The 21,643-nt window shown below is 44.1% G+C and overlaps 1 protein-coding gene and 1 long non-coding RNA gene across 3 annotated transcripts in view; one reads left to right on the top strand and one right to left on the bottom strand.

The window, feature by feature from the left end:
• Positions 1-11,779, top strand: part of TAMM41 (TAM41 mitochondrial translocator assembly and maintenance homolog) — a 44,463-nt gene extending 32,684 nt beyond the window's left edge. For both annotated transcript variants that reach the window (XM_082211986.1, XM_082211987.1), the window contains 2 exons: positions 581-2,812; positions 8,601-11,779. In XM_082211986.1, coding sequence (XP_082068112.1) covers positions 581-654 — 74 coding nt within the window. In that variant the 3' untranslated portion in view covers positions 655-2,812; positions 8,601-11,779. The remainder of the gene's footprint in view (positions 1-580; positions 2,813-8,600) is intronic.
• LOC309526072 lies at positions 8,883-16,103 on the bottom strand. Its single transcript, XR_014216630.1, has 2 exons — positions 15,498-16,103; positions 8,883-15,253 (listed from the first exon to the last, which is right to left on the bottom strand). It is a non-coding gene; the product is annotated as an uncharacterized lncRNA (long non-coding RNA).
• Between the last annotated feature and the right edge of the window lie 5,540 nt (positions 16,104-21,643).

Here is a 21,643-nt window from a genome sequence, read left to right as displayed (position 1 = left end):
GTTACTGAAGCTGTTCTAAATGTCTGGCTTCCTTTTCCTACTTTTAAAATTAGTTAATTTCTTAGTTATTGCTATTTATTTATTCAGTGTTTTATTTGTTGTTCAACAGTCTATTAGTTATTGCTATTTATTTATTTATTTAATCTATACCCTGACCTTCTTCCCGAAGGAGTCCAGGGCAGGAGACGGGCCCAAAATTTACAAACAAGTAAAGCATTATAAAACAGCCAACACATTCTTAAAATAGTTAATGGAGAGCAATAATGAAGAGTATTTAAGGGGGGGGGAATAAGCATTGTGAAGTTATTCTGCTGTGCCTTTCTGTTTAAGGTGGCTGACAAAAATACACTGACATATTTACTAACATAAATAATGCAAGAAAATGATAAAGCCAATAAACTGTGATTTAAAACAGCAGCCAGAATGTAAGAGCAGAGGAGCCCTCCAATAACCTGAGCCATGTTAGCATACCTCCTCGGCCCTTGAGAACCCTTGCACTCTGTCATAGCCAGGGAGAAGCAATGTCTCCCCATGTAAGGGGCCCACTGTAATTCATTTTTTTCTTTTCTTTCTTTTAAAGGAATAAAAAAATCTGTGACTTACAGCATGAAGAAGATGTACAAAATGTCAAAAGGATGGCTGAGGAAGACATGACACCCAGAGGGCTGGACTTTTTGAAAAATCAGCTGGTACTCTTTGTGGCTGAAGGTTATTCCCATTTGACCTGTTGCATCACCTTGCCTTGGAAAATTAAGAATATGCAGAAACACGTTTGTGCTATTTATACACCAACAGTGTTGCACAGACGATAAACACAGGAGATCACCAGTTTTGGTTTCTTCAAGAAGTGGGTTTCCTTCCTTCCTTGTGTCTGTTAGAACTCCCTCCCCCTACCTTTCCAGAGTGACTGTTTCCATATGTGCTGTGTTATGTTACAGTCCTTAAAAACAGGAGCCCTGTGTGATCAGGGTTCCAGTCGTGTGGAGGACTGTAGGCCTGCTCAGCTAAATGTGCTTTCAATCTCCCTCATCAGATCTTGATGCTCAGGGTAGGAAGGTTGGAGAGGGTAGTGCTCATGGCCCTGTGGCCCCTTCATGGATCCTGTTAATGAACTTCTAAATAGGACTCCTACAAAAGTTTATTCTTTTACAAATATATATAGGGAGAGTGTGTATGTCCTTTGAGCATGCAGTTTGTGCTAACCACTCTTCTGCAAGAGCGGCTCATACTCTTGCATCTTTAAGTTCACCAAGAACTCTTAAAGGTCTAATCACACAGCTTAAGAACCGTTGAATGGTACTGAATTATTTTCCTCTTGGCCCTCTTTCTGTGTAGAGTTACATGCCAAGTAACTTTGCAAAAGGTCAGCCATTTGTTTTTAAGGCATAGTTGACAGCAGTATAATTCACAGCCAAATATTGGTGAGCAGGTCATATTTCAAAACAAGGTCGGGTTATAGTTGAGCTTCTGGGTCCAATAATGTGTGGGTGTTTAGGTATATAATTTAAGAGTCCTGCTGCACTGCTAGTGCTTTTAATGTCTGCCTGTGGTTAAAATCAGGGGACAGTTTTCTTACTGGTAATAGACTGTTTCTCCATCCCCACCACTTGTGAATTTTAATTACTGGGGCACAAATGAAGACAACCAAAGAAAGGGGGTTCAGATAACAGCATTTGACCTTACCACTCATTTCTCTTAGGGCAAAGTGAAAATACGTATCAGTGTTTTTTTTTTTGTTGGGGGCTGTATAGATTTGTTTCCCTTCCTACCCACCCACCCCTCCATTTGCTTAAAGTTGCTTTCTCATCCAAACAACTTTTCACAGATGGCTACCATGCAAAAAGGTGTGTTTGGGCTGCAGCTCACATTGTAGTTGCATTTAAAGGCACAGTCAGGAGGAACTAGGGAAATAAAAAGGAAAGTTCTGTTAAAGATTATACATGTTTTGAAAGCTTACAAGAGCTCAGGTTAAAACATAATTTTAATTTGATTATTTTCCACTCTTTCTCATGGGCTCAAGGCAGGTAAATGTATACAGATGTATTTTGCAGCCCAGGTGGCACAAGAGCTTGATGACTGATTGTAGAAAAACACACACGAAGGCTTTAAATTCTGACATTAAATACAATGAAAAGCTGTACAAAAATAAGCCATTTTTCATTTAAAAATAGTCAAATGAGCTTATTGATGTGCATATTTTGTCTCTGAGAAATGGCAGAGGTTTACTGCATTCTTGATCAGTTCTAGAAAAACTTTCTCATATTTTAGTCCTGTTGAAATATAGTGAGGTCTTATGATGGAGAGCTTTACATTTCCAGCTTCTAGGATTATTGTGTTCCCAAACGATTAAAGTAGAACAGATTACTAACATAGTAAGGAACTACATGGGAGAGTTTCTAATGCTGGAAATACACTGTTGACACTTTTTCTCACAACAAGCTCTTTTGCAAAATCCTGCTTACTTTTTGCACTTGAAGGCATCTAAGAAGCAATTTGGGGGCCAATCTCACTCTCTGCATGGATAAGTATCTTAGACGGAGTAGTACTGAACAGCTCTAGAAAGTAGCTGTGGCCTTTAATTCAGAATTCAGGAGCTCTTGCAGACTCTTAAACATTTGAGCTTTCTAGATCATTTTGCTAAGGAATCTGAAAGCCAAAGATTGCAATCCTGTGTGTGCTTTTCATGTCAGTGCCGTTGATTTTAATGAAGCTTACATAGCATTGACTCTGCCGTGGGATAGCAGCAGATGCATCATACCACATGTAGGGGGCAGACCCATGTTTGAGGTGAGGTGAGAGATACAATTTAGACGTTACCGTATTTTTCGCCCTATAGGACGCACTTTTCCCCCTTCAAAAATGAAGGGGAAATGTGTGTGCGTCCTATGGGGCGAATGCAGGCTTTCACTGAAGCCTGGAGAGTGAGAGGGGTCGGTGCGCACCGACCCCTCTCGCTCTCCAGGCTTCGCGGACCTCTCCGCAAGCAGCGGGAGCGCTCCCGCTGCTTGTGGAGAGTTGCCGGCATGCCAAAGCCTGCGCGCACTGAGATCAGCGCGTCCAGGCTGTAGAGTTTGGAACTGACAGGGTTAAAACTCACTGGTGTCCTGTATCTGGATCTGGGAGGAGCTGGGAGGAGCTACATGCCAAGAAGTGCGTCACAGGATGTTGTTCTGACGCTCTTCAGATCTGTCTCTGCAACGGACAGAGAAGCAGCCCAACTTAGAGGCTGCTGGGCGAGTGCTTTTGGAAAAGCACAAAGATGCCGGAAAGTTCCGATGGTGTCTGACTGATTTATTGCTCTGTAAATAAAGCTACTAGAGATTAGAACGGACTGTCTCTGGACCTGATTTATCCCTATTCTCACACGGAAGCAGGACCGCTGCCGCTACTCTGCTATCTTGCCAGGTCATTTTTTCCCAGCAGAGTTCTCACAGGGAAGAGTGACTGGACGGCAATTTATCTTCACTCTAAGAGGTTATGGATGATCCGCGTCTCCTGATAAGTGTGAGAAGGGAGGAAGGCTGCCAGCTTTGAGTTGCTGTGATCTCCTGCCAGGAAGGGCAGTGAGGAATGCTGGTGATCGGAGCCAAGAGCCAAGAGAGACGGCTGCTTCAAAGGACCAGCCTGCTGGCAAACGTGTGAGTACGCTTGTGAGAAGCCCTGGGGGGAGGAGATGGCTGCTGCTCAGGCACAGCAGGGCCATGAAAGCTTCAACATCCCCTTCGAAAGGCTCAATGGAGCCAATTGGGAGGACTGGTCCAAGCGCATGTATTATTGGCTGGAGGGAAAGCAGCTGTGGGAATGCACACAGGCCGATCCAGTCGTGGCCGGGCCCAATGCAGCAGCTGCAGAAGTGGAGAGGGCTGCAGCAGCGGCAAAGAAAGATAAGAAGGCCATGTCCCATGTGGTGATGGCGATTGAAGCGTCGCAGCTCCCCCATATTGATGGCTTACATACCTGTCATCAGATATGGTCTGCTCTGACTAGAATACATCAGAGGACCACAGCTGGGGCAAAGATCCATGTGATACGTTCTCTGTTTGAGAAGAGGCTGTCCCCAGGGGAGCCGATAAGGGATCACATTGCTCAGATGCTGACCATCTTCAGTAAGCTGCGTCAGCTCAATGTGCCCTTCCCAGATGAACTTAAAGCTTATACGCTTTTAAGCTCTTTGGACAGGAGTTATGAGAACTTGGTTCTAACGATGGAAACGATGCCGCCGCAGGATCTTACGATCGAATATATTAGCGGCCGCTTGATTGACGAAGAATCAAAGCGCCAGAGGGCTGTGAAAGAGGGCGCAGGCTGCACCCCAAGAAAGAGCGGGGGGGCAGCAGCCAGGAGTGGCGAAGACTGTGTGAGAGCCTTTGTTTCAAAGAGATGCTATCGGTGTGGCAGCAACACACATCTGGTCCGCAATTGTCCGCTAGAGGCGCAGGATGGCGGCAAGGACTCTGGCCGGCGTGGAATGTCAACAAAGCAGGTTCCCAGGGCCGGTTCTCACCAGAGACGTGGGAAAGCAGCAGGCCACAATAAAGACAAGGCGTCTTATCACCTCACAGCTGCATTGGTCTCTCTGGGAAGCAGCGAAAGCCCTAGTCGGGGGAAGGCTGTGGCCATGGCAACCAGGAAGGGCACAGACAGTGGGGGTGCAACCAACGCCATGGCATCTTTGGAAAACAGCCAGAGAGACACCTTTTCTCTGATCATCGATTCAGGAGCTTCGCATTGCCTCGTTAACTACAGAGAGCTCCTGAGGAACTGCAAGACAGTTAAAACTGCACGCTCTGTCATTTTAGCAGATGGGTCAAAAAGACCACTGACTGAATCTGGGTCTTTGTTTTGCTCTTTTCTAGGTTGTGAAGTGCCAGCTTATTATGTCCCAGAACTCGCCCATTCTCTTTTGAGTGTGTCAGCATTATTGGCTATTGGAATTGATGTCTTATTCTCTAACAATTTGTGCTCTTTTTACAGGGATGGGAAGAAGATCTACAGTGTTGAGAGGAAAGACAGGCTCTTTCTGGTGGAGCTGCCCATTGAAAATGGGGCTGGTGGGAAAATGGGACTGGTGGAAAATGTGGCTAGTGGGTCCATTGATAATGCCCAAGTGCAGTGTGCTAATGTCCCACCACACAATGATTGTATCCATCTGTGGCACAGGAAATTTGGGCACGCAGCGTGGTCGTATGTGCGTAAAGCTGCAGAGAACACAATTGGGTGTAGGTTCAAGGCATGTGACAAATTCCTAGATTGTCAAGCCTGTAAGCAATCAAAGGTCACAACATGCACATACCCCAGGTCAGAGAGAAGGACCAGCAAACCTTTTGAACTGGTCCATGCAGATTTGTCAGGGCCCATGCCCACACCTTCTTTAGCTGGGTCTAAATGGATTCTGATTCTGATTGATGATTTTTCGAGACACACCTGGCTGTTTACGCTTAGATGCAAATCAGAAGCAGCTGCACTGATCAGAGATTGGATCACAGCGGTAGAGCTGCGTTTCTCTACCAGGGTGATTTCCTTTCAATCTGATCGCGGGGGGGAATTCACAGGTTCTGCGCTGCAATCGTTTTTCAGGCAGAAAGGTATCAGTCATCGTTTGACTGCCCCCTACTCTCCGCAACAGAACGGGTTGGCGGAGAGGAAGTTTCGCACTTTACAGGAATCAGCGCATGCTATGTTGGCAGACTCGGGATTGCCACAGCGTTTTTGGGCTGAAAGTTATAAGACAGCATGCTTTGTGCAGAACAGGGTGTTCAATTCAAGTGTAGGAGACACACCGTACTTTCTGCTTCATGGAAAGAAACCGAAGGTGGACTTTCTGCACGTTTTCGGTTCACAGGCTTGGGTTTTGGTTCCAAAGGCCATGCGCAGAAAGGGTGAGCCAAGGTCTAGGAAGATGATCTTTGTAGGCTATGAGCCGGGTTCAAAGGCGTGGCGTTTCGCATACCCTGCTGGCGACCAGTCTAAGCTGCTTATTAGCGGCAGTGCTGAGTTTTGCGAGCAGAGTGGGTGGAAACGTCTTCACGGGAACCCAGATATTCTGTTAGACTCAGGTGATGATGAGGAGGAGGACGAGGCTGAACCTGTTGCTGAGGCGCACGGTCAACAGCCACAGAGTCCAGAGCAGGGATCTCCAAGGCAGAGGCCCCAAACCTCCCCAAAAGGGAGTCCCAAGACCCCTCCACAGGTCTCTGTCAAGTCTGAGCCGAGGAGTGAACCATCCTCGCCAGCAGAACCAGCTGTACGCCCAAAACGGCGCAGCAGGTCAGAGGGGGAGGTTTCTGACACAGGAGATGGTAGGGCTGATCCAGGTGAATCAGGCACAGGTCCAGAATTCACGCTGAGGAGGTCAGCTAGGTCAACCAAGGGTAAGCCTCCTGAAAGGTATGAAGCCACTAGTGTTTGGGTTGGTGTGGCTAGGTGTGAGCCTGAATCCTTTGAGGATGTTCAAAAGTTGCCTCAGGAAGAAGCTAGCAAATGGCGTGAGGCGATGCAGAAGGAAATGAACTCAATGGAGTCTCTTGGTGTGTTCTCACTCACTCAGCTGCCGGCTAACCAGCGAGCTGTTAGTTGTAGGTGGATTTACCGCTTGAAACCCACAGAAACGGGAGAACCACAGTACAAAGCGAGATTAGTGGCACGTGGATTCACACAGAAAAAGGGTGTCCACTTCACAGAGGTTTATTCGCCGACCTCAAGAGCGGAGACTTTGAGAATGCTTTTAGCGATAGCAGCACAGAGAGGTTGGAAGGTGAACCATTTTGATGTAGATGTCGCCTACCTGAATTCAGATCTCCAGGAGGAGTTGTACATGCTTCCTCCTCCAGGGTTTGAAGTCAGTGAACCAGGTATTGTGTGGCGGTTGCACAAATCCATCTATGGATTACGCCAATCTGCCAGGAATTGGAATATGTGCCTACATGAAGCCTTAGAGGAGCTAGGTTTTAAGAGGTCTGTTGCAGACAGTTGCCTGTACCTGAAGGGGTCAGGAGAGACACAGGAAGTGATTCTTGTCTTTGTTGATGATATCTTAATGATGGCACAGACTAGTGAACAGGTGAAGAAGTTTGCTAGGGAGCTTGGAAAGCGGTTCAAGCTGAAGCAGCTTGGGGATGTCAAATCCTACTTAGGTGTTCAAATAGCGAAGACTGAGGATGGTAGCTTTTTGCTTAGCCAGAAAGGTAAGATTGAACAGTTGCTTGAGAAGTTCAGGATGTCTGATTGTGCAGGTGCCAGGTCACCCATGGAAGCTGGATACGTAAAGGAATTTCAGCAAGTAGAACGCGCTGCGTTCGAAAATACTGAAGTGTTTCAGTCAGCCCTAGGGAGTTTGTTGTACTTGTCTCAGTGGAGCAGACCAGACATTGCGTTTGCTGTCAATCTGCTCAGCAGAGAGGCATCAAACCCCAGTGTGCAAGCCTGGAATGGCATCAAGAGAGTTCTGAGGTATTTGCAGGAAACCAAAGACTTTTGTCTTAGGTTGCCAGCTCAAGGAGAAGTAAAGCTGACTTGCTTTGTGGATTCGGATTGGGCTAACTCTGAAGACCGCAAATCAGTGTCAGGCCTAGTGGTGAAGTTTGGGAACTCTGTAGTTGGGTGGAGGTCCCGGAAGCAAAGTCTCATAGCGCTTTCATCTACTGAAGCCGAGTTCAGTGCGCTATCAGATGCTTGCAGAGAGCTGGAGTTCTATGTGTGTTTGGTCAAGGAAATCTGTGGAGAGAATTGTCTGCCCGTTGTGGTGCATGAAGACAATCAACCTTGCCTCAAATTGGCTGAGACGGGGCAATTCAAGGCGAGGACCAAACATTTGGACATACGTTTCCGGAATGTATGTCAGAGCGTTCGTGAGGGGCTAGTTGCTCTAAAATACTGTCCCTCAACAAAGAACCTCGCTGATGGTTTCACAAAACCATTAACCTTCCAGAAGCACGAGGAGTTCTGTGAGGGTCTGTGTATGGGGAAAGCATTGTTGACTGTTGTCTCCAGATGCAGGACAAGAGGGGGTGTAGAGTTTGGAACTGACAGGGTTAAAACTCACTGGTGTCCTGTATCTGGATCTGGGAGGAGCTGGGAGGAGCTACATGCCAAGAAGTGCGTCACAGGATGTTGTTCTGACGCTCTTCAGATCTGTCTCTGCAACGGACAGAGAAGCAGCCCAACTTAGAGGCTGCTGGGCGAGTGCTTTTGGAAAAGCACAAAGATGCCGGAAAGTTCCGACGGTGTCTGACTGATTTATTGCTCTGTAAATAAAGCTACTAGAGATTAGAACGGACTGTCTCTGGACCTGATTTATCCCTATTCTCACACGGAAGCAGGACCGCTGCCGCTACTCTGCTATCTTGCCAGGTCATTTTTTCCCAGCAGAGTTCTCACAGGGAAGAGTGACTGGACGGCAATTTATCTTCACTCTAAGCTTAGAGGCTTCACGGACCTCTCCGCAAGCAGCGGGAGCCAGCGCTGGGCTCCCACGGCTTGCAGAGAGCTGCCTGGGGGGGAAATAATTTTTTCCCCTTTATTTCCCCCCCAAAAAACTAAGTGCGCCTTATGGGACGGTGCGTCCTATAGGGCGAAAAATACAGTATTCATCCCGTTCGCAGTTTTTTGAGAAACGCTTTGTGTCTCAAATCCCAAAGTGAAGCAGGGTGCCTGGGGGTGGGGGGCAGCTTTGGGGCTTGCCCAAAGCAAAATGGGATCCCTCTGACTCTGCACAAGTCAAAAAGGGAAAGCTCTGAGGCGTTTTGTGGCACCTTGGTGATCTAGACATCAAACTCTGCAGACAAGTACCTGTGAAAAGTGGGGGGGGGAAATCTCTGATTTTACCATAGAGAAAACTTTGTGTTGGGCTAATAGGGACAGGAAGCAACTTTGCAGAACTGAAATGTATGTCTCTAGCTTGAAGAAAATGTCAGGGTCAGGAGATGGAGGTCCAATGCGACTGAGGGATCTAGCTTGTAATCAATGGGAATGATCTTATTAGAAAAGCAGGTCCATTTAGTTCTTCCCACCCCAAAATTAGCTTCAAAAGCCCTTGGAAATTTTGGTTTGAAATTTGACAGGTTTCTTAGATGCAGGGGTGCCTCCCCCATGCCTGCAATTTTCAGGCCAGGTGCTCACACAATGCTAAAACTGTTGACAGCTGCCCTTGAGGAGAAACCTTTGCAGCTTTGCTTCTGAAATTTGGCAGGATTCGTGACCTCAGAATTGGCAAGATTGCCTGATATATATTCTACGCCAGAATTTAAAAGTTAAGACATTTCCTTTTTAAAAAACCCAAACAAAAACCAAACTTTAAAACTGTCCCGTAGAAAAGCCCCTGGATCTAACTGCATGTAAATTGGCAGGCCTCCTCCACTCAATTGCTTTGCAGCTTTCATTCACATCTGCCTAAAGGAAAATAAGTTATAACTGATACTGTTTTGGAGGTGGGAGAAACAAAATGGACTCATGCAAACTCTCTAGATGAAGCAGAAAATCTTAAAAGTGCCTTGAATCAAGGTAGGCGGTTTCCTGAAACCCAGAATTGGGGTCCTAAATAAATGTTGTGGTCAGTGCACACTCCTAGTTCCAATGCTGTGCTTGCGGGACAGCTCAGTGGTAGGATACATGCATGAAAGTTACATTTGCGGCATGAAAATGTGGAGAGCCACTGCCAGTCAGAGTATGCATTTAGCAACAATGCAGTTGCAGTGTCATAAAACACACAAAATACAGAGTAGATAATACTGATGCATCATGGTCTGACTTGCACCAGTGGTACAAGGCAATTTCCTGTGTCCTCTTGTGCGAGTCAGCTATATATTTTTGTATTCGTTTACTTATTTCAAAAGAAAGGGCAATTGTAGGCTATTGAAAGGTTTCCCGTGCCCTGTGCTAACGAAGGGTTATTTCAGTCTTAAGTGGTTAATGATCAGGAAGCAGAGAATTTCTGCTTGACCTCTTCCAGGAACTTGGCAGCTTCCGTGATAGCAGTTCGGGTCAGTTGCTTAGGGATTTGGCAGTGAAGTGGGAAAGAAAGTTTATGCAGTCTGATCAGCAGATAACCGAGATCCAGAGGATACTGGGAACCAATTTTTTCTGGCCCTCCCTCGCAACATAGTGACCTACAATATTTAAAAAACTGATGTAAACATCCAAAGCCAAGAGATGGTAACACTGGAGCCTTACAGAGCTGCCCGGGGAGGTTGCTCTAAAGATATGGTGCTACCACTGATAAGGCCCTGTTTCATGAACATCTGTCTATCCTCTGATGATACTGAACACAAGAAGGGAGGGGCATCAGGAGGAAAGTTTCCAAAGGATCAGGTAGGTTTATGTGGGAGAAGAAGGTTCTTCAGATACCTTGGTCCCAAACCTTAAATGCTGGTATAGAAATATTAGTAATAAATATATATGATCGAAACCAATATGTGAATTGTGTGTGGAAGCCAGTGAAAGCACTTTAAAACAGGTAGAAGATCTTCAGGCTAGTGTGTTCCACATAAAAATTTAGCTGCTGTGTTCCAAACAGTCCCCAGTGGTAGTCCCATGCACAATGCATTTTTAAAGTCTAACCTGGATATTACCACAACATGCCTTTCATTTTCTAAGAGAGCCCAGAGGCAGCATAAATTGATGAAAAGCAACACGCAGAACACCCATTGAAAGACCGGGATCTAACAGTTCCCCAAGCTGTAAACCTCTTCAAGGGGAAGTACAAATTCACATCAATAGTGAGCAGGATACCACTTCCCATACACATTGAGCCACCTTGTCATTTTTGAGATGACAAAAATGAACCCACCTGTTTGTTACTTGTGGCATGTTTTTTAATCTGAATGAAAGTTGAATGGACCTCTGCTGGAACTCTGTAGGACACCAGTTGTCAAGCTATAGTAACAGCACCATGTTCAGGCATATGTGCATCAGGAAGGAATAGGATGCCTAACATACCTGTAGTGCCTTGCAGGCAAGTGAACTGAAGGTAACAAAGTATCAAAGGCCACTGAGAGACTCAGTAGAACTAATGAGGATGAACTTCATCTGCCTTTCTGTCCTTATAGCTCCTCTGGGAGGGTGACCAAGGAATTTCAGTGCCATATCTGGGTCAGAAACCACACAGAAATGTATTTAAGATATCAAGCAGTATCATCCCAAAGTTTCTGAATCTGAGCCGCTACCACCACAAGTGGAGTACCTTCCCCCAAAAGATTTTATGAAGGAAAGATGGCTATTCTCAAATAACTGTGTTCTTGGTGAATTAAATTGTCATGCACCACTGAAACTCCCTATCTCCCTTTTTCTCCCTTGTTCTCTCTTCCTTTCTTGATGAAGTGTACTTTCTTTGTGGACATTTATTTCTGCATTTTATAACTGCGTTTTGAGAAATGATTTTTTTAAGCAACACTTCCTCCTTCCTTTTTAAGTTGGTACTTGCAAATACACTGGTGGGGTGGCTAGTGGGTGGTAGGGCAGCACATATACACACACCAAATCTTTCAATATGTATATATGGGAACATTCACACAATTCTGTAAATGCAATTTAGAGGCATTAGTATTTATCACAAATTTTCACGGATTTCATCTTTTACAAGGTGTCCCTACATCACTACCGCCACCACCCCTGCTCCAAATTTCTTAAAATTCTCAATATTAACATGCAAATTTGGGGAACTGATGCAAGAACCTTTTAAAGCAAATAGGTGCTGTGTACTTTCTGGGAGCATTGGCCTATTCTATATAACTGGAAGCGACACTTACTTTTTTATTATTATTAAAGATTTTCTTCATTTACAAAAGTGTGTGCAATGTCTCTCATGGAAGCGAAACTTACTTGTGCTACAACCATTCTTTTTTAATTGCCCATAAGAGTTTCTCCCATACCCACTAAACCAAATGTTAATATATAAGCAATACACAGTCTTATTTGAGTGTTCCTGAAAAGTACCCAAGCATGCCACTCTTAAGCTGTTTATTGTGACAAGAGCCCCTGTGAGCATCAGCTTACTTCATCATGCAAGATGGCAGATGGTATAGTGAAGGGCAAGCGAAGCTAATAAGGAAAGATTCTTGGATACACTAAATTTACTTTGCTGAAGTATCAAAGCATAAGTACTCTGACTATTGCAATTGGAAAGACATACGTTGTTGTGCTGGAGGTATTTTTCAATAGTTTATAAATAGGTTTTTCTTTCGGAAGTGTGAACAGATGCGCACATAACATCTTATCTGTATATTTTTTATATCCAAATACAGTCTACTTTGATTTCACTTACCTTTTTTCATAAGGTAGGCAAAACCAAGACAGTTGGGGGGAAAGTGTACATTTGAGATGGACCGATCACACTAAAGACCAGTTTAAGAAGTTTACTTAAGTTGCCACTTTGGGAGACATCACCCTCCTGAAAAATATGGGCCAGAGCATTAGAAGTAACTTGATCAGATTAGAAGGAGGCTGGAGGTTAACCCCGCTGCCTCAGTAAAGAGCTTTGTTGCCTTCAACTTGAAACTTGCTAGCTGAGAAAAAGCAAATGCTACGTTCCAGAGACCAAAACGAAAAGTTACCGACACAGTTCAACAGCTAATTAAGCATTTTATATGCAGCAGATGTTCTGTGTAAAGCCAGAGCCCAGCAAGCCAATGGCAGAGTCTCTTACACATTACAGGTGCTTTATTATGGAGCTTGACTGTAACCTGAGTTGGTTTTATTTGTCTGACGTGGCTAAAGTATATAATGCATCTTTGGGCAAGGTTTGTGGAGAATTTGTTGTACAAAAACAAACAGGCCATTGCATACATTTGAGAGAGGTGGGTTTTTAAAAGTCAGTTTAATGCGGGGTGGGCTAGCTTATTCCAGTTGTGCGTTCCCTGCAAATATTGTAGGCTGTACAGTAAATCTTGTATGAGTCAGGACATAAGAAAGTTTCCCCTTATAGCAGGGACAGTCTTGAAAGCCTTTTCTTTCAATTCTCTGTAAATCATTCACGTCTCTTGTGGATTATTTTTTTAAAAAAGAAAAGAACTGAAAAAAGAAGTAGCCTACCTTTCCTCTGGAGCCTACAGACTTTCGATCTATTTAGGTTTTGGCACAGAGCCACAAGTGAATCACGGGCTATAGTAGTCGATGCTGTGAGTGCCTCCTATTTTTGTTAATAGAAAACACCCTGTTCAGTTGTAATGCCAAAGAAACCCCCATTCAGAAAAGTCTTTCTTTTAGACAAATGTGCAGACATGGGAGAGATTATACAGTGTGACTGAAGGATATGGAGAAAAGTGTGGTTTGTTGCATTAGGAGTCCCTCTAAAATATGGAAATGAACATTTACCACAGACCTTTAATGTTAGATAAGCGCATATTTAATTTTGTGCACTTCTAAAAACTTACATCATGCTGACCACTTTTGTATTCTGTTCTTTCCTTTTGTGCTCTTCTGTGTTCACTTTTTTAGATTTAGTACCCAAATTGCTGCTCCCTAGCAGTCTTGTGTGTCTTGCTCTTCATCCTCTATAGCTCATGGTCTGGCCAACATGCTGCCCTCCAGATATTGTTCATAGAATCATAGAGTTGGAAGGGACAACAAGGATCATCTAGTCCGACACTCTACAGTGAAGGAATCAAATCCACGCCCCTGGGATTAAGAGTCTCATGCTCTACCAACTGAGCCAACTTTCATCATCTCCAGCCAATGGGCCAAGATGATGGGAGTTGTACTCTTAACACATCTGGAAGGTACCACATTAGCTAGCCCTGCTTCAGTCAATAGCTTTAACTGATCCTGGTGCTTGGTAGCTGCTCTTTCCTTCCTCCTTAGCACTATCAAAGTGTTTGTATCCATTCAAATAAAGCAACATAAGCAAGCAAGCACAGGCTTCTGCCCTTGGGAACTTGCAGCCTGAAGTGAAGACCTTTGGTCCTTGCTTCCCCAGCATCATGTGAAGATCCTCGTATCCCCATGGCTTAGTATATGGTGTAATTTCATCCATCTTACCTAAAGATGAACCAGAGTCAAATGAGCGACAGCACTCAAATTCTGGCTCACCTCTCCACGCTTAATAAGGGATATTATATAAGAAGGGCAAATCCAACCACTTTATAAGAAGGTAGGAGAACACTGGGATTCTTTAGCAGTGAACAAGACGGAGAGATGGCTGCGAGTTAACTCTAAGATGCCATAGGAATAGAGAAAATATTCTGGATCTAGGCCATTTGTTGGCAAGCAGACACCCGAGAATCTCATCAGATGGGACTTCACTTTGGCAGCTACTATTAAAAGACCATTGTGAATGAGTCACCAAATGTTGAAAGTGTCAAATGACCAGTCAGGATATTGGGCGATGGCTGAAAGTGTCTATGAATAACCTGGTTGTTTGAATTCACCCACTGATTCTGTCTTAAGGATGAACTCTGCTGCTTGCATTTTTCTCCACAGCCTTTTGAAACCACCCTTCACCCAGTTTTCAAGCTGACCAACCCTAGCAGTTCAGCATTGTGCTAGAATTATAACACAGACTGCAGTCGGATGAATTATGTTCTACTGTGCTTTGTACAGAGTTGGTGAGCTACTTTGGAGACAATGCAAGCTTGAGAAATAGAACAACAAACTTTGGAAAGATTTATTGTTCTCCACTTGCTCAGTCCCCTCCCCCCCATCTAATTTGCCCCCAAAGCAATATATGGAGCATAATTGCACGGCATGTTGTTCCAGGATGTTAGATATCTGACTACTCAAGTATCCAGTGTTATATTTAGACTATCCTGAAGCTGAAACCCAGCTGCGGGCTCCTTTTTTGAACCTTGTTGCATATGTCTGTTTAGTGCTCCTCTGCTTTATGAATTAGTCCAGTATAAGGAATGCCAGCTGGTCCTGCAGAATAACTGCAAGTGATAATCAGCTAGCTGCTGTGCCATATCATTTGACCTGGGCAGGAGGGATACTCATGCCCGTACTGCATTTTCATCATTTGATGTGTGAATGTGCCATCAGTTAGAATACAACGTTATTTTGAGTCTTAGTAACTGGTAATTGGGCAGAGAGGGAGGTCTGAATGGGAGGGGTTGGGGAGGGGCACCCAGATCACCCATTCACCCTAACGTCCTCCTACACTGCCTGTGCAAATATCCATGCCTGCACATAAGCAAGAAGGGAGCAAACGGGGATTTAGTAAGCCCTGCTGGGACCCTCCATGTATGGGTGTAACTCACCCAGTGTTTTTCAGTTGGGTCAGTTTGCACACACGGTAGTCAATATTATCAGGAGTTGAATCAGCTGAACTCTCAGTACAGTGGTACCTCGGGTTACAGACACTTCAGGTTACATATGCTTCAGGTTACAGACTCCACTAACCCAGACATAGTGCTTCAGGTTAAGAACTTTGCTTCAGGATGAGAACAGAAATCGTGCTCCGGTGGCGCGGCAGCAGCAGGAGGCCCCATTAGGTAAAGTGGTACTTCAGGTTAAGAACAGCTCCAGGTTAAGAACGGACCTCCGGAACGAATTAAGTACTTAACCTGAGGTACCACTGTATACTTGCGTAACCTAATCCTATAATATTTAATGCTTAAAGGTTGACAAAATATAGTTGAGGTGCTCAGTCTTTGGGGGCCAGGGAGTACATTTTGAAAGCTAAGGAATTCTGCGGGCCACCAAAAAATACCAGTTTCACAGAAGAAACACTGACCCCCATCTGTGCTACATTGGGCAGCCCATATGTCCCTCCATCTTTCTTTAGACTGAGATCTGTTTTACAACAATGACATCTATGGAACCACAGAGCTGGAAGGCCTTCCCTGTGATAGGGCCCACTATTCAGAATGGATTCCCATAGGAACCCCTCCTTCCATACTGTGGGCACTGGGCAAAACCTGCCTGATTTACTATTGGTTGAAGATTATTGTTTATGCTGACATTGCTTAAGGATTTAACATCATTTTTAAAATCTTGTTGATTTTTGTTGTTGTTAATGTGTTAAAATAATGTTGATAAATAGATAAACATGTTGGCACATTTTAATCCATTTCCCCATTTTATTTTAATTGTTTTAAACTATTTTTGTTGATCATTTTCATATTTATGGTGAGCTACTTGGAGGTTTTACTGCAATTAAGTGATATGCACATTTTGTTAAATAAAGATTTTGTTATAATATTGTGATTATCGTATGCCTCCTTCTGGCAACTCCTGCAGCCAAGCTGGCACCAGACATGTTGCTCTCCTTTCCTTTGGTCCACGTACGTGAGGCCAAGAGGGGGTCTTGTTGTCTGGGCAGTCCAGGACCACCCTACACACTGCCCAGGCTTGCCCCTCAGAGAGGTCACTTCAGTGCTGCTGGCTTCACCCCCCCCCAGGAGGCACACTCCATTGTCTCTTGAGACAGACAATGCCAACATTTCCCCCCTCTGAACTGCTTCGGTGGTAGAACAGCTATACAGAAAACAAACTACAGTTTAAAGTACAAGTTAAATGCTAGAATACCATGTTTATGTTGTGCAGGGATGAAGTATTTTTGTTCCTTCATTTTTAATGTGTGGTCACTTTTAATGTGCTATTCTTCATTTTTAAAACTTAGCAACAAAATCCATACAGATATTAACTGCTTTGTTCTGCGGAAAGTGACCAATAAACAGCCCCAGGGAGATTAGACTGGCCTTGACCAGAGCCAGGGCCTTTTCGGCCATGGCCCCTGCCTGGTGGAATGCTCTCTCACAAGAGACCGGGGCCCTGCAAGATTTGAAATCCTTCCTCAGGGGCTGCAAGATGGAGCAGTTCCATCTTTGGTCAGGGTTCAGTCTGACTCATTTTCTCTTTGTATAAGAACAAGCACAAAGGAGGTTTCCCAGCCCGCTCACAGGTCCTTATAATATCAGTGGAAACAGTTGGTCCTGGCGAGTATTAACCACTTTCAATTTTAACCTGAGGATTGTCATTTGTCCAGTTTTAATTTTAATTTATTTGAATTAATTTTGGGATGCATTTTAATCGTTCAATTGCTTGTTTTTATGCATATTGTATTATTTATATAATGTTAGCCTCTCTGAGCCCGGCTCTGGCCAGGGAGGGCGGGGTACAAATAAAATTTATTATTATTATTATTATTATTATTATTATTATTATTATTATTATCATCATCATCTTTTAGGAAAGGGGTAAAACTAAAACAGCAATTATGAATGGCCCATTTAGGCCACATTCCAAAACAGACTCAAACATACTTCATTCTGTGTTGGATTCTGGCCAAATAGTGTTACATACAATTCTGATTCTGTGTGGGTGGTGGGGAAATGAACGTTTATCAAGTTAAAACTATAAAGAGAGTGGATGGAATTTTCTCAAAACCATGTCTGATCGTTGAGTGAAATTCCTTGGCAGACAAATGGAATTACATCTGCACACAGTGCACAGTTTATATGTATGCTGTTTACTGTTACAATATGTAGTGACTGTCGTGAGCTTTGGTCGGACCTGAAAAAGGATTTGTCAGAGTCCTGGATAAATGGCTTTATTTGGAGCTATAACCTGCGAAGTCTATGCAGAACTGTTTATTTGAAGGCAGTATATACCCTCCGAATACCGGAGGAGGAGGAGGAACAGCAACAACAGGGGATATCTGCTGCAAGATGCCTTGACCCTCTCAGAGAATCTCAGTGTTTCCACAGTTGAAAGTAGAATGGTGGGTGAGTAGACAATAGGTGGAGATCTACTGGCACATTTCTGGGCGATGTCTAGTGAATTGGCCAGGGTTTCCGATTTCCAGATACTTGATAGGAATTACAAAATTAGGCTTCTGAAATGAAGAGAGCTAACCCAGAGTGGTGTTTTTGTGTGTAAAAGGACTGCAAACTCTGTTCAGTGCTGGTACTGAAAACAAGTTCTTAGGTTTAGAACGTGTTCTGAGGTATCCTGCTCTTTAACTCTAGCTGTATGTTGTTTGTATTTGACTCTGGCTGGCTGGTCTCGGGAATTTAGTAAAAAAACAAAGTTGACCCAAGAAGCCTGAAATCTGCCCATCACCGGATTACATGAACCATTGGTATGATGCTTCAGGTCACTTCATGTTAGTTTGCCATTATACTTGCTATTTAGATTGCTTTCTTTCTAAGTCTTGCCACTGTCTGCTCTTTTTGCTGCCTCAGCACACTGATCTGACACTTTAAGTAAACAGGAAATTTAGAATCTATCAGTGTATAAGTGTAGCAAGATTGTTGGTCCCAATGTCCCTTAGGTACCCATTCCCATCTGTTGATTGTCTGGCTGTCTGATTCTCCCTTTGTACAGAACGCAGAGGCATGAGCCATTAGTTCCTTGATTCATCTATCTTTTGGAACACCTCATACGCTAAGGGGGAGTGGGGGACGAGCAATGTCTGATCCAGACGCTTAAATATGCCTGTCTAGACATTTATGATATACTCATTATAATGCTATGAGAGCACCAGGTCACGGCAGGTCACGTCTTTCAAAAACAGCACTTCAGTAATGAAATTGATATGAGAGGCAGCGTAGTACAATGGATAAAGACTTGCGGTATTATTTTGTACTAAGGGGTAGTAGAATGAAGTATGGGTGAGAGAGAAAAACAATAATAAACACTAAATCTAACCATTCCTTGGATGCAAATCTCCATTTCCAGGTACCTTCCTTCCCTTTGAGATATATAAGTGATAAATTCCATACTCAGTCCTAATGCACCTTATTTTATAGATCTGCTGCTGAAGCATTGTGCAAACATTTCCAATAAAAAATAAATGCACCAGTTCTATTAATATTTCAACCAGAAAACTAATTAATAGGGAGCAAAAATGGGTTTTGCATGTAAAATTTAGTATTCAGTGTGCTATATTTTGGGAACAAACATACTAAATGCAGCCTTTGTAGTCTGGCTGATCTCAATTCTCTGCTACATCAAAGGCTACTTTGTTATGGGATCTTGAGTTGTAATAATTATGGCATGTCTGGACCATCCCATCCTATTTACAGTGTTTCTCTTACAGTTTGAATGCCATATACAGCATTCTTAGACAACATTTGAAGGGTGGGTGTGTTTGTGTGTGTAGGGGGGACTAAACGTTTTTTCAAAGGAAACATGTTGACTTTTTTTTTATTAAAAACACACACGCTTTGGGACTTCCCCATCTCCCTGTTTATAATGGCCTGGACCCAACGAGTGAGGCTAGGCCAAGAGCATGTGCTGATCCAACAGGGTTTTTTATTTGGTTCCTTTGAACAATTGATCCCTGTCATGTGGCAAACTGCATGTACCACTCCCTTCATTTTCAGTATTTTAAACATAGCCTGCAGAGGTGCTACTCAAGAAACACAACTCCCATTTGCCGTGCATGAAACTAGTTTCACAGATTCATGTCTTACATCTCTACAGTCTTGCAGCACTAGAAGATGAAGTCTCTCTGCAACTAAGAACAAATCATGCAGTCAAGGCATTGATACTAAAAAGCAAGAGAAATTAACCAGTAGACTAAAATACTTGTCCACTCTTGAAAAATGAGTGCTTTGTTATGTCCCCGCTTGCAAGTATGAGAAGGCAATTGTCTTATAATGTCACCAGAAAGAAGAAACTATTTAATGCCAGCATACTGCAGCAAACTTCTTGTTGCATGCAATAATGACTATATTTCCCAAGTATAACAATGTTCGCAGCATATCTGGAATTAGTTCCGTTTGGTGACACAGCTTGTCTCTTATTTTTCTCTTCCAAGTAACTTTTGAAGAGTATCCTTAAGTCTTCTCACATGAATCATGTTGCCATGACTGTGGCGTGTTTCTGATAGAGTTTGACATTTTGTTGTCATCTGAGTATGGCTAGATGTCAGGCTGTATGAAGCGGCAGCTTTACAGTTGAGCAATGCTGAAATACTTTCTCAAATTATTTGCATATGGAGCTTAGTGACTTGTTTCAGATTAAAGTTTCCTTGAAGTACATTTTATAAAGCTGATGTCAGTTGTAAACTATGACCAATAATTTTATTAAGGCAAGATGTGGATAGAGTTAAGTCACAGAGAATCAACCAGACCGGCACAAAAAAAAAGCAAACCAAAATTCCAGGTGTACTAAGATTTTGTGATACCTTTGAAAGATTTAATGAGTGGTATAACAGGGACGCGGGTGGCGCTGTGGGTAAAAGCCTCAGCGCCTAGGGCTTGCCGATCGAAAGGTCGGCAGTTCGAATCCCCGCGGCGGGGTGCGCTCCCGCTGCTCGGTCCCAGCGCCTGCCAGCCTAGCAGTTCGAAAGCACCCCCGGGTGCAAGTAGATAAATAGGTACCGCTTACCAGCGGGAAGGTAAACGGCATTCCGTGTGCTGCGCTGGCTCGCCAGATGCAGCTTTGTCACGCTGGCCACGTGACCCGGAAGTGTCACCGGACAGCGCTGGCCCCCGGCCTATAGAGTGAGATGGGTGCACAAACTCCAGAGTCTGTCAAGACTGGCCCGTTCGGGCAGGGGTACCTTTACCTTTATAACAGGTAGACATGTACACACTCCACAAGCAAACCAGGATGAGTGCTCATTATGATATAACCACCTTGCAAACAAATCAGACTGAATGTTCAATAAAGACTGGGCATAGTCTAACCACAGCCTAAGCTTTATGCAAGCAAGTTATTCTGCTGTTGTCCAGGTTCTCTAGAAGACCCCTACATTTGTAATTGGATAGAAATAACACGGGTGGCACTGTGGGTAAAACCTCAGTGCCTAGGACTTGCCGATCGCATGGTCGGCAGTTTGAATCCCCGCGGTGGGGTGAGCTCCCGTCTTTCGGTCCCAGCTCCTGCCCACCTAGCAGTTCGAAAGCACCCCTAAGTGCAAGTAGATAAATAGGTACCGCTTTATAGCGGGAAGGTAAACGGCGTTTCCGTGTGCTGCGCTGGTGCTGGCTCGCCAGAGCAGCTTTGTCACGCTGGCCACGTGACCCGGAAGTGTCTCCGGACAGTGCTGGCCCCCGGACTCTTAAGTGAGATGGGCGCACTACCCTAGAGTCGGACACGACTGGCCCGTACGGGCAGGGGTACCTTTACCTTTACCTTAATCCTGTCTACTGGGAAGTTACCAGGTCACCACGGCAATCCTTGCTGAGAAATGACACACAGAAGCTGCAGTGGTACATCGCTATGGCCCCAAGGAAATTCCCACTTTAGCATAGAATCAAAGAATCACAGAATTGTGGAGTTGGAAGGGACCTCCAGGGCAATCTATTTGAACCCCCTGCAATTCAGGAATCTCAACTAAGGCATCCATGGCAGATGGCCATCCAACCTCGGCTTATGAACCTCCAAGGAAGGAGAGCCTACAACCTCCCAAGGCAGTCTGTCCCACTGTCAAACAGCTCTTACCATCAAAAGGTTATTCCTTAAAAAAAAAAATTAAATTTATAACAATTAATGATACAAATCTCATTCATCGTGTTATTTACAATTATTCTCCCTGCCCTCCTCTAGACTTCCCTCAACTCCCCCTCTGCTGAGTTATTTATTTTTATTTATCGTATCCTGCTTTTTCTACACAAAAATAAAATCCCTTATTATTTCTCTAAAATATCTGTTACTCAAAGGAAGTTGTGAAAGTTTATTAAAATCCTGCCAGTGAATCCAGTCCATTCTGTTGTTTCTGCAAATAAACTGTAAATGGTTCCCAGACTCTTTTGAAGTCCTTTTT

This window comes from Podarcis vaucheri (genome assembly GCF_965113315.1).
Source record: "Podarcis vaucheri genome assembly, chromosome: 2".
NCBI lineage: Eukaryota > Metazoa > Chordata > Lepidosauria > Squamata > Lacertidae > Podarcis > Podarcis vaucheri.
The sequence above is the reverse complement of the archived record's forward strand: the minus strand, read 5'-3'. Positions and strand labels throughout refer to the sequence as shown.